At 37.5% G+C, this 19,129-nt stretch overlaps 1 protein-coding gene across 4 annotated transcripts in view; it reads left to right on the top strand.

Moving 5' to 3' along the window:
* Positions 1 to 18,888, top strand: part of LOC130571602 (band 4.1-like protein 1) — a 103,410-nt gene extending 84,522 nt beyond the window's left edge. The window contains exons 11-26 of one of the 4 annotated variants that reach the window (XM_057362718.1): positions 758 to 933; positions 2,498 to 2,706; positions 3,449 to 3,481; positions 4,573 to 4,602; positions 6,239 to 6,391; positions 7,542 to 7,628; positions 7,736 to 9,328; positions 10,951 to 10,998; positions 12,035 to 12,379; positions 13,005 to 13,121; positions 13,750 to 13,836; positions 14,147 to 14,194; positions 14,604 to 14,699; positions 15,004 to 15,084; positions 15,827 to 15,943; positions 16,062 to 18,888. In XM_057362718.1, the coding sequence (XP_057218701.1) occupies positions 758 to 933; positions 2,498 to 2,706; positions 3,449 to 3,481; positions 4,573 to 4,602; positions 6,239 to 6,391; positions 7,542 to 7,628; positions 7,736 to 9,328; positions 10,951 to 10,998; positions 12,035 to 12,379; positions 13,005 to 13,121; positions 13,750 to 13,836; positions 14,147 to 14,194; positions 14,604 to 14,699; positions 15,004 to 15,084; positions 15,827 to 15,943; positions 16,062 to 16,067 (3,226 nt within the window). In that variant the 3' untranslated portion in view covers positions 16,068 to 18,888. Of the gene's footprint in view, positions 1 to 757; positions 934 to 2,497; positions 2,707 to 3,448; positions 3,482 to 4,572; positions 4,603 to 6,238; positions 6,393 to 7,530; positions 7,629 to 7,735; positions 9,329 to 10,950; positions 10,999 to 12,034; positions 12,380 to 13,004; positions 13,122 to 13,749; positions 13,837 to 14,146; positions 14,195 to 14,603; positions 14,700 to 15,003; positions 15,085 to 15,826; positions 15,944 to 16,061 lie in introns of all 4 variants that reach the window. The other 3 variants (XM_057362717.1, XM_057362720.1, XM_057362719.1) reach the window with 3 other exon arrangements.
* The last annotated feature ends 241 nt before the right edge of the window (positions 18,889 to 19,129 follow it).

Here is a 19,129-nt window from a genome sequence, read left to right as displayed (position 1 = left end):
TCGCTCCAGGTGTGGAGTGTCTAAGAGAGTGTTTGTCATTTTTTGTCCTGTGTTTAGACTTGTGTCCACATGCTCTTATTTTATGGTTCATGTGTTCATTGAAACCCCTAACCCTACTTTTAAACACACTTTAAAGTTTGCTCTGAGATTATGTTAGATTGTGGCCTTATTTAGGAGCGATGCAGTATCAGTTTTCCAAACCATGGAACCACTGGAATGATGCTCTGCAAACAGAGTTATGGGAATTTTGGACAGTTGAAGGGATTGGAGGATATTTTGATAGTTTGATTAACTTCACCCAACATGCCAACTACTGAGAGACTTTGGCGACTGATAAACAGCCAGTTGTGAGATGACATCACTAGACATTTAACCAGCATGGCTGTCAACTGAATGGTTGGCTTACCGTGCTGAAAAGTCCACACCGTGAATGGTTTGTTCATGAAAACGTTTGTTCTCATGCTAAAAACCATTTGGTTGAAAAGCAGTCAAAAAGACTTGGTGTTAAGCCACTATTGTACCTCATCCACCTTAGAAACCACAAAGCATTACTTAGCAACCACGCAGAATGTCCTAGCACAATAACAATGTGTGGTCGATAAGCAAGCTTGAGCTTCCGTATTGTCTTCAGAAAGTGTACAGTTTTAACAGACACATGTTTCACATTATATTTCTCTAGTAGTTTCAGATGTTGATTTTATTGAAGTTCAATAAATACTTCTAACATCTAATATTTTTCTGCATTGATCTGTTGTAGGCTAGTATCTCCAGAGCCGCCACCAAAGGGATTTCTAGTGATGGGTTCAAAGTTCAGATACAGTGGGAGGACTCAGGCCCAGACACGGCAGGCCAGCGCTCTGATCGACCGACCCGCTCCACACTTCGAACGATCCACTAGCAGGAGATACCTTCTGTCTCGCAGTCTAGATGGAGGTTGGAGCGCTTTCATTTTTCTCTTCCTTGGACTTTACTCTGGCAAGATTGTTTATGTTGTGGCAAAGCTCATTTTTGTAGCGTTTAATCTTTTGGCTGCTTGCAGACATGTCTGTTGTCTGTGTTTTTCTTTCAGTTCACAGCTAGTTTGTTGTTGGCCAGCAGGCAATAAAGTGTGTGAAACTGGAGTGGTCAAATTGAGAAACAACCCTGAAGTAAAATTCAAGAAGAGACTCATTAAACTTTAAAGCTCAAGATCTAGCTGACTAAACTCCCTGTCTCATCAATAATTTGGAACTTAAAATTGGGTTTGGGGTGATTCTTGTGAACTTCAAAGTTCATAACACAGCAAAAAGGCTGTGCACGTTAGATTAGAATAAGTTTATTATCTATATTCATCTTTTGTAGTATTTTTGTTATTAGAGTGTCCCATATTGAAACGGTCAATAACAAAAATATGTGTATTAAACAAATACATTTAATTGGTTGAAAACAACTTAAGGGTCACCATAAGTATACAGTATACATACTGTAATAGCATTGCTGCTGTTTGAAGCTCATATGGTTTAGTTCTACAAACAACAGAAATACATATATTTTATATATTATGAATATATTTTAGCATAAAAAATACAAAGTACACTCGGTAAGGTGTCTTATATTAATTATTATATATAATTATATATACTATTATTTCATGGATGATAGGCAATATGATGAAATCATGAGAAATGCACAAGGCGTTTTAGTGTAAAAATATAAATATTTATCATGCACTTTATGATGCGCCAGTTACAGTATGTTAGTCTTTTAAAAATTGATATTTGTTTGCTTCTATTAAAACACACACAGAATTCATTTGGAAATTTGTTGTTACTGTAGATACATAGATCGGCTGTTTTTTAAGATATAATTTATGAGTGTGGTAATTAGGATATTGTTTTAAAAAAGTGGTTTGCAATCCATAGACAAGCGTTCATAAAAATAATTTTCTATAAATTATATAATATTATTGTATTATTATAACACGTTACATTAAACTTGTTGTTTTAATTGCTGGGTTTATTAGAGCTTATCAATGGTTTTAAGAAGAGTATAAATATTGTTGAATCCAAAAGCATATTTTTTAAGGCACATTTGTGGTATTAACATGATTCAAGTTTAATGTGTTTTTATTTCTTATTGTGAAATGGGTCTAAACAAATTGAAACACAAAATACAAATAGTACAATGTCATATAAAAATGTAAATTGCATGTGGTAGACATACAGTATGCCTAATAACTGTTATTATGAGGGGGTCCTTGGAAAACTCACCCCCCGTGAAGCGTCTCTGGCCAATAGTTAAATTTGTAAGTGCATTGTGCTTCTCGGGTTAAAATGTACTTATTGCGTCAGCATGTTTTGTTATTTGTAAATATACAGAAAATATACTGAATATGAACAGGATGTAATCATTTGCATTAAAGGACTGGAGATTTTGGTTATGGCCCATTGTCATGTAATAGCAGATTTGCTTTTATGGACACTTTGACACTTTTTTCCTACTGTTGTGTGTTTAACAGAGTTTTCCCGACCGGTGTCCACATTGGGTGAGATTCATGATGGTCTGTCCCAGAAGAGTGAGAGCGAGCAGCCGCAGTTTCTGTCTGCAGATGAAGCTGAACCTGATCTCAGTCTGGACCAAGACCAGGACCAGGACCAAGACCAAGACCAAGATCTTGACCAGAAGAAGAGTGAGGGCATGACCCCTACCAGGAAAAAAGACATTAAGGTAATATTGTACTCCGTTAGATGAAGCAAAAATTGATCAGCTTTGCTTTAGCCCACATGTAATACATTGAACCACATTGCATTTTTTTGCGTTGAAAATGTATTCAGAAAAAAATGTCCTTGATTTTGAATTTCTAATTAGATTAGCATTTGTTAAGCCAAAAATTGCACTTGAGTGAACTGAAGTTTGTAGAAGGTGATTTATTCTTATTCCAGTCCAGATGTTTGGATTCACTTTTTATCATGACAGTATATCATTTGCATTACTAAGATATTATAATTTAAGATAAATAATTAGAATTTCATTAGTGGTATTAAAAGTATAATAAAAAATAATTTTGTTTTGCTCTATTAGCCTTAAGGTTACCCGCATGTATTTCTTATTTTAAAACATCTTTCAGTGTTTCGATGTTTCACTTTACTTTATTTACAATGAAACACATGAAAGACACTGATTATTTGGAACTGCCCTAAAACTCCAGCTCAGAGTTGAATGCAAATGTATTTGGGCTGTAAGTACAGTATTTCATAAACCCTGACACACTCTTCTATGCCTGCTTTCAATTGACTTCAGCGCTAGCTAGAACATAGTCTGACTCTCTCACTCTTCATATATACAGCCCTTCAGCATCGCTGTCACATCTGCCTCTAACTCGCTCTTTAATAATGACTAAACCTCTTTGACATGCGATTCATGAAACCGCTTCTCTCTGATCTCTCCCTTAACCCTTTCCTGGCTAAAGGAGGATGCAAGTCTGGCTCTTGATAAAGAGGAGGTATTTTTAAGCATTAGTGTCTGTGGTTCTGTCTTTCTTGTGCTTTTCCCGTTTGATGCAAACAGGTGTTCTTTGAGGAATCCGGTTGATATGAAGTCGACAGTCATATTGTGTCATAGTTGACACTTTGAAGTAATTGCTGCTACAATTGTGGTTGGGATTTTAATCTGCTAGGTTGCTTTTTTATTCACTCACAGCCATATTAAAAAATGCCTGTTTGCATAAAACTACAGAAGTTGACAGTCTCCCTTCCCTAATCCACACACATCATCCAATCTGTTCCCTCAAGATTGCTCAAACTTTGTATTATACCTCTCCTTTTAACCCTTTGGATCATGTATTGAAAGACAAACCGCTGTGTTTGAGATGTGTGAGATTTAGGGATGCGCATGCAGTAATTGACAGAAAAATCGGCAAATTCCTTTTGGCCGTTTTTACTTTTGGTCAATGCCTAATTTTAGCAGATGGATGTATTTTGACGTTGCATTGTTTTGCCGCTTTCTCAGCATCAAATGGCGCAGTGTGTTTAAAGGCATTGCGTCAAGTTAAAAAAATACACCTTTAAACATTTATTCCATTCTGTTTCATTTAATAGCTGCACTCTGCCCCATTGTTTATGAACACGAGAACACATCTTGTGTTTATGCCCTCTGGTGCCGTTACACCATTCGTATTTAGTGGATAGAAATGCATTAGATATGTTTTGAAGGTGTGTAAAGAGTATAAAACATTTTATACAGTGTTCACTTACAGTAGCTCTTCCAACCAGGGCTGCCCCCCCCTGAAAAAAAACAACCTTTAGTCCGCACCAATACTCGTTGCATTTTTAATGTACTTATCGATTTCGATATTAAAGGTAAGAAAGAACCCCACCATTTTTCTTTTTCTTTTGGATATCAATCGTGACCTGTTCCCAAATTCTTGACCCTTCCTGATCCAGTGTGATCCTGAACTGTTGTTGCTTTCTGTGCTGGTTTCTGTTTGCTCTTGTGCTCCCTGACCTCTCGTCCTGCCTGTGACTAATGCCAACCTCCACCCTGTTCATCCCTTCATCCCCGCTGCTTTCCTCTGCTTGTTCTCTACACCTGGAGCAGGAGTTAACCCCGCTACACAAGCAGGAGGTATCTCTCCCTTACACGCTTATTCTGATCCTTTTCTGTTTTAATACGTCCTTTAGTCCACAAAGCAGCACTCACAAAAAAATATGAAATATGATATAACATACTGTACATTTACCATGTAATGGTACATTTCCAGAGTTTTAAAACATGTACCGATATAGTATAACTCTTAAATATACTTAGTGTAAATTATCCATGGTTTCATTATAATAAAAGTGTACTAACCTTCTTTTTGGGTGGATTGATTACCTTTTGTCTAAGCAAACGGTCACACTTTAGATTAGGGTCCATTTGTCACTATTAACTAAGTAATGACTACAGATTTTGCCCCAATAAACTCCTAATTACTGTTTATAACGTAGTTCTTAGGTTTAGGTTTTGGGTGGGATTAAGGGATGTAGAATAAGGAATAAGGCAGAATAAGGCATTCGTATGTACTTTATTTGTGCTAATATACAACCTATATGCATGTTAATAAGAAAGCAGTTAATAATGAATTTGTGTGCCCTAATATAAAGTGTAACCTTTTTTATTTGCAGCAAAATCACAGTTAATTGTTCAGAATGGCATAGTCATGTTATTTATTTGTTTGCTCGTTTGTTTATGTATTACAAATGAATCAGGCAAGTGATATGAAAACGATAACCAGTAAATTACATAAGACGTACACAATACAAACAACATATTTTTTACAAACAGAGTACCTCAGTTTAAACAACTGGCAAAATTCTCAAAACATTTTGTTTGCAGAAGCATTTCTAATAATAATTTCTACTCTTTCTATCCAAAACAAACAAACATTCGCTTTGTATACTGTGGTAGGCTATATGAGACCAGTTGTATTGCACTTACACCATGTCTAAACTGGATGCGGCGCTTCAAGAGACAATAGAATGCATTAGAACCCATTATAATTTAATATTTTGTCCACACCGGACGTGGAGCGGTGCGGCGCGACAATCACATTAGAACAAGCCGCATCTCGTATAGACACGGTGTTATGCTTTTTGAGGTCCTTATGTTGTTCCAATTGCTTCCATTGTTTACCTCATTTGTAAGTCGCTTTGGATAAAAGCGTCTGCTAAATGACTAAATGTAAATGTAATTAAATCAGGAAAGCTTGTACAGAGTTAGAATTGTATCATTTCATCATTTTCTGCAAATTGTTCCTGTCATTAGCGTTAGCAAAATGAAAGGCAGAGCAGCCCAAGCCATTGGTTTGGAAACATTCGTCTCATTGTAGCATATGTTGCAAGTAAAATGATTTTAGGCAAGCAAGGTTTTGTTAATAAATGTAAGCCTGTACAGTACAAGTGTTCTGCCTGTGTATATTCTGCCTGCACAAGTTTCCCTATGGGACCTGCCTGAGCCAACTAATGCAAAAAAATTCTATTACCATCTGATATCATCACTACTGTCAGTGTAGCTTTTTGTAAGTAAAGCACTAAAGCAAAAATAATAGATCTGCTCGTATTTTAATAGGGTATTAATTATTCATTTAGCTCACATCTTATATACAATTTTAGTGTATTGAAGATCAGCCTCATAACACTTTGTGTATGATGAAAATCAAGGAAATGGCTAGACAGTACAGTTTATTTTTAATCATGGCTGTTCTTCCTCCGCTGCCGTCTAGTTTCTAGACAAGTCAGATGATGTTCTCCTGAAGCACCAGGCCAGCATCAATGAGCTGAAGAGAGCCCTGAGGGAGCCCAGCAGTAAGCTGGTGAACCGGGAAAAGCGCCTGTCAGCGACGTCCCCCGGTGAAACTCCAGAGAAGAAGGCAGCAGTGAGTATGAAAATACAACAGGAGGGCTGTAAGACCCTCTGTCTGACACTTAAAGTTTGATGATAAAGATTTGTGCAGTAATTAGTTTCAGCGTATGTTCTGGAATTTGGTTCTGTTTTTGTTGTTGTTTATCTGGGATCAGTGTGTATGTTCATTATAAATGTTGCACTGATTGTGTGCTGAAGCTTTATCGAGACAGGTCCGGTTCAGTTGTATCAATGCATGCTTGAACTTTTTGGGAGTGTTGTTCATTGAATGGTCTGAAAATAAAGCCATGGGCATGCCAGAGGATGCTGAAAGGGTTGACATATTAAAACCTCACAGCAGGGGATGTAATTGTGCAATGTCAGACTTTTGTATCAAGGCAATTTTTGCTGGAAGTAATTATGTTTCTTCAGCACAGTCTGAATTGTATGACATTTCCTATTTGTGCTTGTCATAATTTTGCTTTGTTTAGATGTTTGCATGATGTTGATGATCATAAAATTAAATGTATTCTTTCTTCTTTATTTTTTATATAGGCCTACTGTAGAATTTTTCAGAGTTGTAAATATCATGTGAGCATGGCTATGTTTGAAAACTATAAAAATTATTATGAAAAAAATATTGTAATTTTTGGCGTTTATGTGGCTGCATCAGTAGAAATCTGTTCATTGATATGGTCTGTACAGTATGTCGCAAATTATTACAGTAAGTGCTGATTCAAGGAATTGTATGGACATTTTTGTGTCTTCCTCTGTTATTTTAGTTTTATTAATATTAGTTATTAGTAAAGTTATTAGCTTTGTTACTAATTTGAAACTGCTTTTATTTATAAATGTTTAGTTGTTTAGTTATAATAGTTAGCGGTTTTGTTATGTGCTTGTGTCATTTTATATTTTTAATATTGCTATGTAGGCTTTCTTTTTGGTTTTAGTTTAGGTTTAATTTTTAGTACCTCAGCTAGTTTCCATTATTTTTTCAAAAACTATTTAATTTTATTTCATTTCATTTTTGTGTTTTAAGTTTTAGTTTCAGTTATAAATGAATAACCCCATTCTGTCTTCTGTACAGGAGTATTATTGGAAAGCAATTCATTAATGTGCAAAGCTTATATATGTAGATTTCTTGACGTTCTTCTGTTTTTCTGTTGATGTTGGCCATGTGTCAGGAGGCTGTTGTTGCAGGCGGAAGAGAACCTGTCAACAGCCTCACTGTGGAGGGCTTCATACAGAAGACTCTCGTGACTTCACCTGAGGTTCCTTTGACATTCAGATTCACCATTGAGTTACTGATTTCTTGACGAGACAGTATGATCCTTACATCAACAGAACTAACTTTTTTCTAATCTATATTGTTAAATAGGGCTCTGAGGAATGGGTGTTGATCGAAAAACGAGACGCGTATCAAACGGACTATGAAATAGAGGAGAAAGAACGGAACAAAGCTAGCACGTCTCCCCCACAACTAGTCGTTGATCTACTTCCGAGAAAAAAGGAGGTAGAAAAACAACGCGAAATTACCAAGATGATACACATTGAGCTAATGGGAGAGGATGGTGAAGAAACACAATTGCAAATGGAGACTTTTACATCCACAAAAGTAACACAGAAGGAAAGGCCAACAGAATCAAATGTAAAGAGGGAAGATGGTATGTTTTCCTCAACAATCGAAGCGAAATCAGATTTATATACAGTCGGTAAATCAGACAAAGTGCCTTGTTCACCTGTTGAATCAAGATCTGAGACTATGAAGACCTTTAATCCAGATGCTACTAGTGAATGTGCTCCACGTAAGGTCAGAAGAGAGAAAAGACCTCAAAGCTTAAACCTGGGTATGTCTAGGGACTTTGTGTATGAAACAGAAGCCAAAAGTTCAAACATCACAGAAGACAGTGTGGAGTCGGATGAGGACAATAATACTGAATCTATTGAAGAGACTGCTGTTTGTCATCCAACAACAGACACATGGTCACCATCCATGATGAAAAAGCTAAATCAGCCAGCAGATGCTGGGTCACCTCTCGAAGAGAAGCAGAGGGAGTTTGACAAAGTCATGGGAAAAGACTTGCAGATTCCCGATCAAGGAGTGACAAGATCTGATGAAGCAGAAGGTCAAGAGAAGCCATCCACCGAAATAAAGATTATGAACACTGAAGACAAACAAGAAAACCAAGATTCGGTAAATGATCCTGGTAAAGATGAGCTAAAAAAAGTCAAGACTGATATTAGATTTGAGGTTACCAAAGTCATCATGATTGACAACAACGGGAACAAAGAGGAGCCAGAGAATGTAGACGAGCAAAGAATGGAAGAGTTGGATCTTGAGAGGAACAATATTCAACTGGATAAAACAGAGATGGTTCAAACAGCCAAGGAATTGAGAAAGACCAACCTGAGAGTAACAGGACACTCAAGAACTGATATAACAAGAATCGTTCCATTGAAACCTGATAGAGCGAAGAGTCAGGGTTACAAAGATGACATAGATATTGGGCAAGACTCAGAACTGATGAAAAGAAGCTTCAAAAGATACAGCATGAATGAATCTTTCGAAAGACAGTTTGACCCCAGCAAGTTTGAGTGCAGGGATTCCAACGCAAGTTTCACCACGAGTCCTGTGGAAGCTAAAATAAGTCCGAAGGAATCATTGTTGGCTATGACAGACCACTATATTTTAGGGAGCTCAGAGCAAAAAACAAGCGATGTTGGCGGTTCGCCACAAGAAGGAGCGATGCAGGATGCATACACCAGCCGAGTGGTCCATGGAGATCTTCTGCATCCCGATGAAGGACTTTCTGATGTCCAAACTCAACTCCCCAGGACACCAGTCCACCAAAAAAATGCCCCTCCGACTCCACCAGTGAAAACAAAGAAAGCCAGAGAATCTGTTCTTATTCTGCGCAATAGCCGCAACTTCAGCACAGACACAACTATAGAAGACAAGAAGAGCCTTCCGGTAAATCAGCTTGGCATCTTCCGCATTTTCAGTCATTGGACAAAAAAGTGTCGCATGAGATTCAGATCAACACACGCATCCATTATTTTTTTCATTTTTTACCTTACACTTGTAATTAGATGTAAATAAGCGTAATCTCTGCTTGCCTGTGAAGAGAGGGGTTGGAGAAGGTCACTTTTGCATGAATGGGTTTGGATCTTCAAGTTCTCACATTCAACATTGTCACCTTCATTCCTTTCAATCTCTACTGATATCAAAGTTGTATAATCAGAGTGTCTGTTGGATTGACCAATGAGCATCTGGAAGGTTTGATGCTTTGGCCTTTTGCTTTGATACCCCCTCTCTTCAGCCATGTTTTTTGAATTTTCCTTTCATTCCACAAAACTTAAAAACCTAACTGTGAATGTATCTACCTATACAGTACTGCTCAAACACGCTATCGCAGTGCAATGTTTGTGTGTGGTATGAAAGGATTTTTTAAATAAGCTGTTATATTGACAGTTTGAAGCCGCATCCTTGCTTTCATTTGACTGAAGTTGTGGGACGTGTTGGCACAAACCAAATTATTTGCAGTATATGAGCAAAAACATGTGATAGCAGGATGCTGGTTGCAAACAATCTTTGCCTTACTGCCATTCTGCTTGTTGCCAATGACAAAATGGTAAACACATTTTAGCTTGTATTTATTTTTGCTTGGCCATTGGGCGACATTTTGGATTTGTTTTATCTTTATTTGCAGTGGATCTTCAATGGAGCATGCCTCGTGTTGGTTTCCTTATATAATATTTCTCTGTTTCTGTTTTAAAATCCAGTGAACTCCCTATATTTAGGAAGCATTTTAGGTTATCAAAGATGCACTTGTGAAAAATCAAATCCAAGATTTGACTGGATTACCACATAATATTGATAAATATAAAAGTGAAGGTTCAATGTAATTCAAGTATTTTGTGTGGTATGACTTTATCACATTAGGAATGTTATAGCCTACTGTATAAAAGATTCAAGATTTGAAGGCAGCAGTATTTTTAGGCAGTGCACATTAAGGCAGTTCACTGGGTTTTGGAACAGAACCTCTGTCCTGGTATTAACCCTTGACTTTTGAAAATGGATTTGTGTTCTATTTTCAATGGCCAACATTACTCATACATGCATACATTTTGTCGAAATGCGCACACACAATGTTTACTTCTAATGCCTAGTGATTTCCACCTAAAAAGTTTTGCCCTTTCATTCTTTCTAGTGAGGTTTCTAAAATCTCTTTTGCAAAGCTATGATAAAAATCATTTACCACAGCACTTCTCAATTATTAAACCATGTGATTTCTTTAATGAAAATATTCCTTTAAAACTATAATCAGCAGAGAGTTCTTTAAAACGGCGTGAGAGTGAAAAGGTAACATTAGAATGAACATTTCTGACTAATTTTGATTATTATGACCAACAAAAGCATCTTGAATTGAAGTATTAAGAATGGAAGGAACTAGTCTTAAGTGCTGTACAGTAAATGTTTTGTTGTGTATCTTGGAAAGATTGGCTTCTTTGGAGGGGTCTTGCTTTCATAACACTGCTAATTTTAGACTGCTTCTATTTCTTTCTTGTTTTCTCTGTACATTTCTTTCACAGGAGTCTCTGTCCTCTGCTTCTCATGAAGACCAACGGGATTATGATAAGGTCTTTCAAATTCTCAGTCAACACCATTTGCATATTCTTGCATGTTTTTCTTCAAAGGCACTTCATTTCCCATTCATAATCTTGTAACACTTACATAACCATCTTAAAATTATACTGGAGATCAGCTGAATGGCCAGCTAAAACAGATAAAAACTGGCTATTTTTTTATTATTTTTATTTTATACTTTTATTTTCAATTTTTACATTCTATGTATTCAGTATATATTCGCTTTCATCTTAACAACATAAACAAACGGTACTGCGCATGCGCACTTTTGTGACCCCAATCTAATTTCCGGTACACATTCACAAACAATAAAGTGCCTGTAGATGCTTTCTGATAACAATCAAAAGAAACTGAGAAGACGCGTTACTTGGCTAAACTTATCGCTCCGATATTTTGAATTTAGACTGCGATACCAAGCTCGACCGCTAGATGTCAGTGTACCAAACGGTTTGTTTAAATGCGACCAAACTAAGGACCCATTCAACAAATTGTTTATTTAATAAAATGAACATACAACAAAATTCAACAAATCGTTTATTTAACACAATTATTATACAGTAAAATAAAAATATAAATTAATATGAACATAAATCAAATCAAATATAAATAGTTATATTATTAGACACTAGCCAAACACAAACCGGAAGTTAACCGGGGGTCAGGCGTGCACGCATCCGATGAAACGGTCTAGAGTATAAAAGAACAAACCCATGGCTGTGCCATTATAGGCCCCAAACACTTGCTATGTTAAGCTAAACAAAACCAAAATATACCAAAACAATTTTTTTGTCATTTTATAATCCACAGACTGCACCAAGTCATCTTTATTTTCTTGCCCTCTGTGAGAGCCGGATGTAAGCGCTGCCATAGAGATCCTCACCATTCATTCAGATTCACTTATTGCATGATCAACAGCTCCAAAGCACCCCTGATATTCCATATCTGCATCATCACTACTGCATCTTTCATTCACTGTCATGACATTTACTGGACATGATGTAGCAACGCTGCCCTCTCTTTACTCAACAGCAGCAACCGCCCTCCGTCCTGGAGGACGACAGTAATCGCGAGCCGGCGGTGCTGAAGGACACCCACCTGGCCATCGAGAGAAAAAGTTCAAGCATGACAGTCAGTTCCACCTCAAGCCTGGAAGCTGAGGTGGACTTCACTGTAGTCATGGACTTACACAGCGGAGTGGAGGAGTTCACAAGAGGCATGGTTGAACTGGGCGAGAAGGACCAGTGGGTGGAGATGGGCGGGGAAGGGTTTGAGGACATACCCAAGTCTCTCTCCACCCGCCGCACGAATTTACGAGATGTGTCGCCCGGAAGGGAGCGTTTCCTTGAAGGTCGCGCTCATCAAGATCTAGAGCCTGTAAGGATCAGATTGTTCTCAGCGGGCCAATCTGCAGAATTCATTCATTACACATTTCGGACTACATTATATTGTACATTTCTGTTGCCCAGTTTTGTTATTTCATCATGTATGTTTTGTTTTTTATTCATTGATTTATTTATTTACATTTGTTTGTTTTCACTCCATGTTGTAATTTTGTTTACACTATTGCTCAAAAGTTTGGACACATCTACGCATCATTAAGCATTCAAAACTATGAAATAACACAAAAACAAGCAAAATTGAATGCATATTTTTTAAAGTCATCAGTCATTTATCAGAAGTGTTTAAATATGATGAATAAACATTCATTCAGTCGTGCGTCCAGGCATTTGACTACTAACACACTATATGTTTTCCAGTTTGTCGTTTTGTACAATTTGATGATTTATTAGTGACAGTTATTAGTGGTTCACTGTGTGTACAGTGGAATTTCCTTTTGAATTAATGTTACAAACTTGAAATGCGTGTACGATTGGTTTGTCTTTAAACATCCGGTGGAACACTTGTTACAACAGTTTGCATGGCCGTTTGTAACACAGACAAATACCCGATGAACATATTTTGTACTTACATACTAAAATAAGCTTTTTTTACCCATCAGCCCCCTGTTGCCAAGAAAGACCCCAGTGCTGTGAGTGCTGCTCAGATGTTGAGAAAAGGAGAAATTAAAGTGACAGCAGATTCCAATGACTCTGAGGTTGAACTCAGCTCTGATCATGTGAGAATTTCATTACTGTCACTTTTTAATTACTCAGAAATGGCAATTTAAGTCATTACCATAATGCAGTCTTTAACAGAATTTTACTCATAATAGCATGCATATATATGTATATATATATTTTAATAGTATTATGGTGACATTTTGTCTAGTGACATTAGTAGGAGTGTTTGCTCTTAATGATATCATTAATTCATTAATAATGAAGCCAGCATTATTAGTATGGCTCATTCAGGGTATTCTCAGTCTCACATTGTGTTATATCTTTATCTTTTCTGATTCTACCTGAGTAGACACACTAGTCTGAAGTTAAACATTGCATGTTGCTGTATATCAAGGATAAAAAATAATCACTGGAAATTGAATGAGTCTGATAATGAAATGCAACAATCCTCATTCATCTCTGCAGGCTGTGTGTGTTTGTGATAATGTGTATGTGTGTGCACATTGCCCTACAGGTGTCTTATTAAAATGTAATTCTTCGTCCTTTACTAGCCATTTAACAAACAGTCAAAGCTTTAGAGGTTACCGTTTAAGCTTTGGGAAATAGCAGTCAGGTGGCCTTGGGCAATACTTTGCTTTGCTTTGCTTCTTTCTATATCTTTTCAAACGTGTTTGTGTGTGACAGCCTTCAGAGGAAAATAACACTGTTGTCAACTGCAAGCCAACCAAAGTCTCCAGTACTGACGTCACACAACCACAGAAGGTGGAGACGGTAGGTGTCCAATCACACTTGTCTTTCACTTGTCCTTGTAAACGTGTTTACATGTTCAACAGTGCCATATAGTTTGTGCTATTGACAGATTTTTAGCTTAAACCAAATTATGCATGAGCTAAAATTATGAGCTAAACTTTGTGACGTGTGTTGTGTAATGCGGGCTGGTAGTGCGCCACTGTTACTAGCTTAAGTAAAGCTATGCTGCCATCTACTGGCACTGAGGCTGTATTTTCTGTGGTTAAAGCTCTGTAATGCCGTACTGCTTGCTTCGTTTGTTGATTCATTGTTTTTGTCCCGTCTGTTGCAGAAAATGGAAGAGAGCGGCATTAAAGAGCTGAAAGAGAACGGCTCCCCTGTGAGTCCATAAACATTTTTTCAAATGTTTAACTGTTAATTGTCCATTTTGCCTAAACTGCGAGTAAGGATAGTGTACAGCCACACTGTTGTTCTCACTAACTATAGCTTGTTATGAGGACTTGTGTTATGTCTTGTATCACCCTGAAGGGATTTATAGTTCTTAAACAACCGTATGGATATAAATTGTCACGCTTATTACACAGCTACTTTCCACAGCAGTAAAATGACAGACACAAAACATTGATTTAAAATAGTTTATTACCTCATTCATAACAAACCAAATCTGGCATGAGAAAGAGACAGCAAAGTGATACTTTTTAATATATTGATAGCACCTCGTGCGCCGTGTAATAAGGGTTGCAGAATATGTTGGTTTGGTCAGAACGTGTAACGTGGATGTATGACAGGTGAGGACAAACAGTCTGGGAAGAGAATTTGTGGCGTCTCCTCTCACCATAACCACAGAAAATGTTACATCAGCCACCACCACTCAAGTGACCAAGGTATGAGATGTGTGTCTTATCAAGCTTGACTTTCAGGATGTTCTTGAGCACACACAATGGCATGTTTTTCACTTATATCAATATTCAAATGAGCGTCTCATAAATTCAGTGAAACAATTATCCCTGTGTTGTTGATGCATGCTCAGGGAATAGTCTGAAATGTTACTAAAATATAGTTTGAGTTACATTTTCAAAAAGAAAGGTAAACACGTTGATGGTTTTACACCACCACAAGGTGAGATGATGAAATACCCTGTCATGTTGGCATTCATCTCAATGGGAGAGTGTTTTGGGCTCTTTTCAGACGGTGAAGGGAGGGTATGCAGAGACCAGGATTGAGAAAAGAATAATCATAACAGGCGATGACGATGTTGACCAACATCAGGTATACAGTAAACAAATCTCTACAGTTATATTGTATTTGAATATTATGCACAGTTGGATCCGAAGGTCACATTCTCTCATTTATACCTGTAAATAAACACAGTAGTATTATTTTGAAACAATCGAAACAGAGAACCCTTATGACAGAAAATTAAGAATAAATGTATAAGAAATATTTCGAAGAATTCTAAGAGGCATTGTGACATTGGCCTTGTTAAGTCTCTTATACAAAAGTGAGATGTTTTTGAGACCACTGTAGTACGACATATGCTCTTTGGAACATCTCAACGCATGCTGTCATTAACGAGAAATCATTTAATATATGACTCATCCTCATGTCATCCCAAACCTCTATGACTTTCTTTCTTCTGCAGAACACAAACAGATATTTTGAAGAATGTTGGTAACCTAACCACATTGACCCCCCATTGACTTCCATTGTTTGGACACAAGACTATTTAGACATTTCTTGAAATATCTTCTTTTGTGTTCCACAGGAGAAAGATTCATATACAGGCTTTGAACCAAATCATGTAAAAATAGATTTACATACATTTTATTGTTGAAAACGTTCGAACCATACCACTAAACTAAACGTGGGACAAACCAAATATCATGAGTGAAATCATCGTAGTTTAGTCACTGCAGTGGTCGTAGACTTTTCGACCCCGCTGTATCTTCATGTGCTGTGTTTTCATGCTCACTGCAGAATCTTAATGATAAATAATTGTAAAACCGTGTAGGCTCTTGCCATGGCAATACAGGAAGCCAAACAACAGCATCCTGACATGCTGGTGACTAAAGCAGTGGTGGTCAGGGAAACAGACTCGACCTTTGAAGAGAAACAGCGGAGATCAGAGGTACGGCCAACACGCAACATAAATGTATAATATACTGTATTCTTGATTAAGCGTTTCAACGTCTGACTTCTTTATAGAAAGTGTATATCCTCATGTAATATGATTCTGTGTGTTGCAGTCTTGATCACAAGAGGGTGCTGTTTGGCAACACTGACAGAAGATCCGTTTTGGAAATCTCCTCTGCTTTACATTCTTATTGAGAGATGATGGCTCACGCTACTGAACAAGGAACACAAAATGTACCACCAGCCATCTCCAACCGCTGTCCCATCTTACCCCTCTTCAGCTACCCTGTGTCCGAAACTATCCAAAACCTACAATGTCTCGTCGTCTGATGTCAACGCATTGTACAGTACCATGCAAAGTATTTTCCTTCCATTATACTGTATAAACAGCAGCCCTGAGTCATCTGCAGTCCTTAAGAGATTTTAAACCTAAATTGTATAAATGTCAATAGTTTAACATAAAATTTAGAGTGGATATGAAAAAGAAATGCTGAAAGTGTTGGATAAATTACTCCATTCTGTCACGTATGCACATCAGACTTAGTTCCCAGAGTTTAAAAACCTTTTTTGGGGTTCGTTTGAGTGTACACTGTTTTGGGGACATTCTATATCAACCTGCCATTCCTGATTTTGTCATCACAGTGTGGATTACTCGGTTCCTCTCATCATCATCTTCAGTCTTCCATTTTGGATTCATGCATGACTTTTAAAATTCACTGGAGAAGTCTGGACAGACACTGAAGCTATGTACCCATGCTGCCCTGGATAATATAGCCACGGGTCGGCCTCTAGCTATAGTTCACTAATATACTCGATTGCTGTTTTCTAGCTTTGTAAAGATTTTTGAATAATTGTTGATCATGTGTTTGCCTGTTAATTATGAATATTTATCAATTTGATTATCATATGCGTATGCATGAAACGAATAGCAGATTTGGACGGTGGAAGCCCACACGCATCAAACCTGACGGGTTGTACTACAGTTGCTGTTGTTTTATAGATACCCCATGAGTCAAAACAAGGGACGACGCCGAATTGCACATCCCATAATAAGCGAAAGATCATGTGATGTATATCATTTTAAAATCAATGCAGCATTTTGGATTGCAGGCAAGATGCAACATGTCAGCTCTTGCTTTTCTTTCCGTCCCCAATTTTAGTGGATCGAACCAATCTCCCTGTTTCAACCTGACACCCAGCTGTGTTCTAAAACCTATAGTGAGCTGCTTATGTAGGCAGCACTTCAAAGTGTCATATGAGCGAACAAAATTCAAAGGTAGCAAAAATAATTCTGCCTTTTGAAATACTGAAATTCTGCTTATAGCCAACACATTTGGCTAACATCATTTACAGTGAAAGCAGTCCCATAGTGCAATGTGGCATTGACAGCGAACATTCCAAAAGGTTCATTTACAGTTAATTTAGGATGCTGCCTATGTAGGGAGTAGACAGCAAGGTAGCACACTAGGTTTGATTTATTGAAGTGATGCTCGACGGGCAATGTTAGAATTTATACCAACACACTTTTAATAGAGATTTTATTGAAATGAATGTTTAATTTTTTTCTTTGCTTTTTTAAGTTATGCTGTATGACTTGGATGTATTTATATGATTGCTAAATGTGAGCCCTTGGGTTTTCCGTCTCTTAAATGTTACCACCTACAGCAGTGTGAATATTACAATCTCCTGTAAAATGATCATCGTGTAAATATTCTATGCATTCTTAGTAAAGCATCCTGAGGAAAATACAACAAACAGAGGGGATTTGGAAAACTGTGAGCTGTTTTTGTCAACAACTCTGCAATAACATTTACGTTTATAGAGAAAACTGTGATTAAGCATGTTCCGTATTACGGCTGTATGCACAAACACGTCACTGTTAACCACGGCTCTGTACGTCTCACTGCTGTCTCCTGAGGGATGGAAGACCCTCGGGACATGTCTGGTCTGCTGTTAAACTGCATCTGTGAATCAAATGAGAATCTGTATTTTTTTTCCAGGGTAGTGTCACTGAATTTCCCGATTATACTGCAAAAGCTCCAGGCAGCACTTTTTTGTTTTCTGCACCGATTTGGGTGGAAACGTGCAAAACAGATACAAGCATGGTTAAATGGAGAGTATTGAAATGAATGTGGTGTAATTCTTGCACCACCGGCATCACATAGACAAGTTTCCCAAATACACCACACCCTTTCTTTCATTGGTCGGATAAACATAAACGTTACAGTTCAACTAAAATCTCAGATTCAGCGCGTGCCTGCTCGAGCAATGTTGATCTGCTGTTCATTTTGGGATAAAACGGTTACTTCGTGATGCAATTTGGAAGGGAGGAGGCGATGTCTTGTAGCGCAGGTGTTTGACTCAGTTTGATTCGGAAACATTAAGAGAAAGGTGTGCAAGTGATTGTTTCTGTACCAACACAATTTAGGGCTGTTACTGTGATGATGAATATGAGAGAATATCAATGTCATATCAATATTGGGTGCCTTATTGTTTCACTCAATGCCATCTGAGGCAAGACAAGTTGTTACCTGTAATCCATTGAAACAAAAGCAAAAGTTTCAGAGTTGATCTCGTGGATCAATATGGGTCTACAGTCTGTCACATGGGATGCTGTAATGAATCTTGTGAATGGAGCTAAATGTATTTATCTCTGTTGACTGGTGCAACTTACTGTAGATCTGTAATAGAGTTTGACATGACACAAGTTTAAAAGGACGGACCACTGGAACAAATAAAGTGAAAGCGGGTACAGTACCTGATGCTCTGTGCATGGCATGAAGCATTGGATTTCTCTTCCTAAACTACTGTCCTGACCCCTTCCATTGACACGTGTCTTTCAGAGTTTTATAGCCACATAGTACTTAATGGTGTGTGTTTACTGTATTTGCATTCAGCCTAAATGGAGTACAGAATACAACAATAAACGTCTCAATGCCATTCTGATTTCTGGTTATAAATCCTGCCCAATGCCCCTTTAGAATGTCAGAACGACTTTGTACAAACGTACTAAGTTGAACATTATTTGGAATGTATTTCTGTTTAATTACAAACAAAAACAGCTTAGCTGTAGGTGTGCAACAGAATGTACTGTATTTATGTTAAGGTAAGACTCAAGTATGAAACTCTTCCTATATTGACTTCAATAGGTTTGACACATGACACTAATACTGTAGCACAT

This window comes from Triplophysa rosa, linkage group LG20 (assembly GCF_024868665.1).
Source record: "Triplophysa rosa linkage group LG20, Trosa_1v2, whole genome shotgun sequence".
NCBI classification, from domain to species: domain Eukaryota; kingdom Metazoa; phylum Chordata; class Actinopteri; order Cypriniformes; family Nemacheilidae; genus Triplophysa; species Triplophysa rosa.
This window is presented reverse-complemented; position numbering and strand designations above follow the sequence as displayed.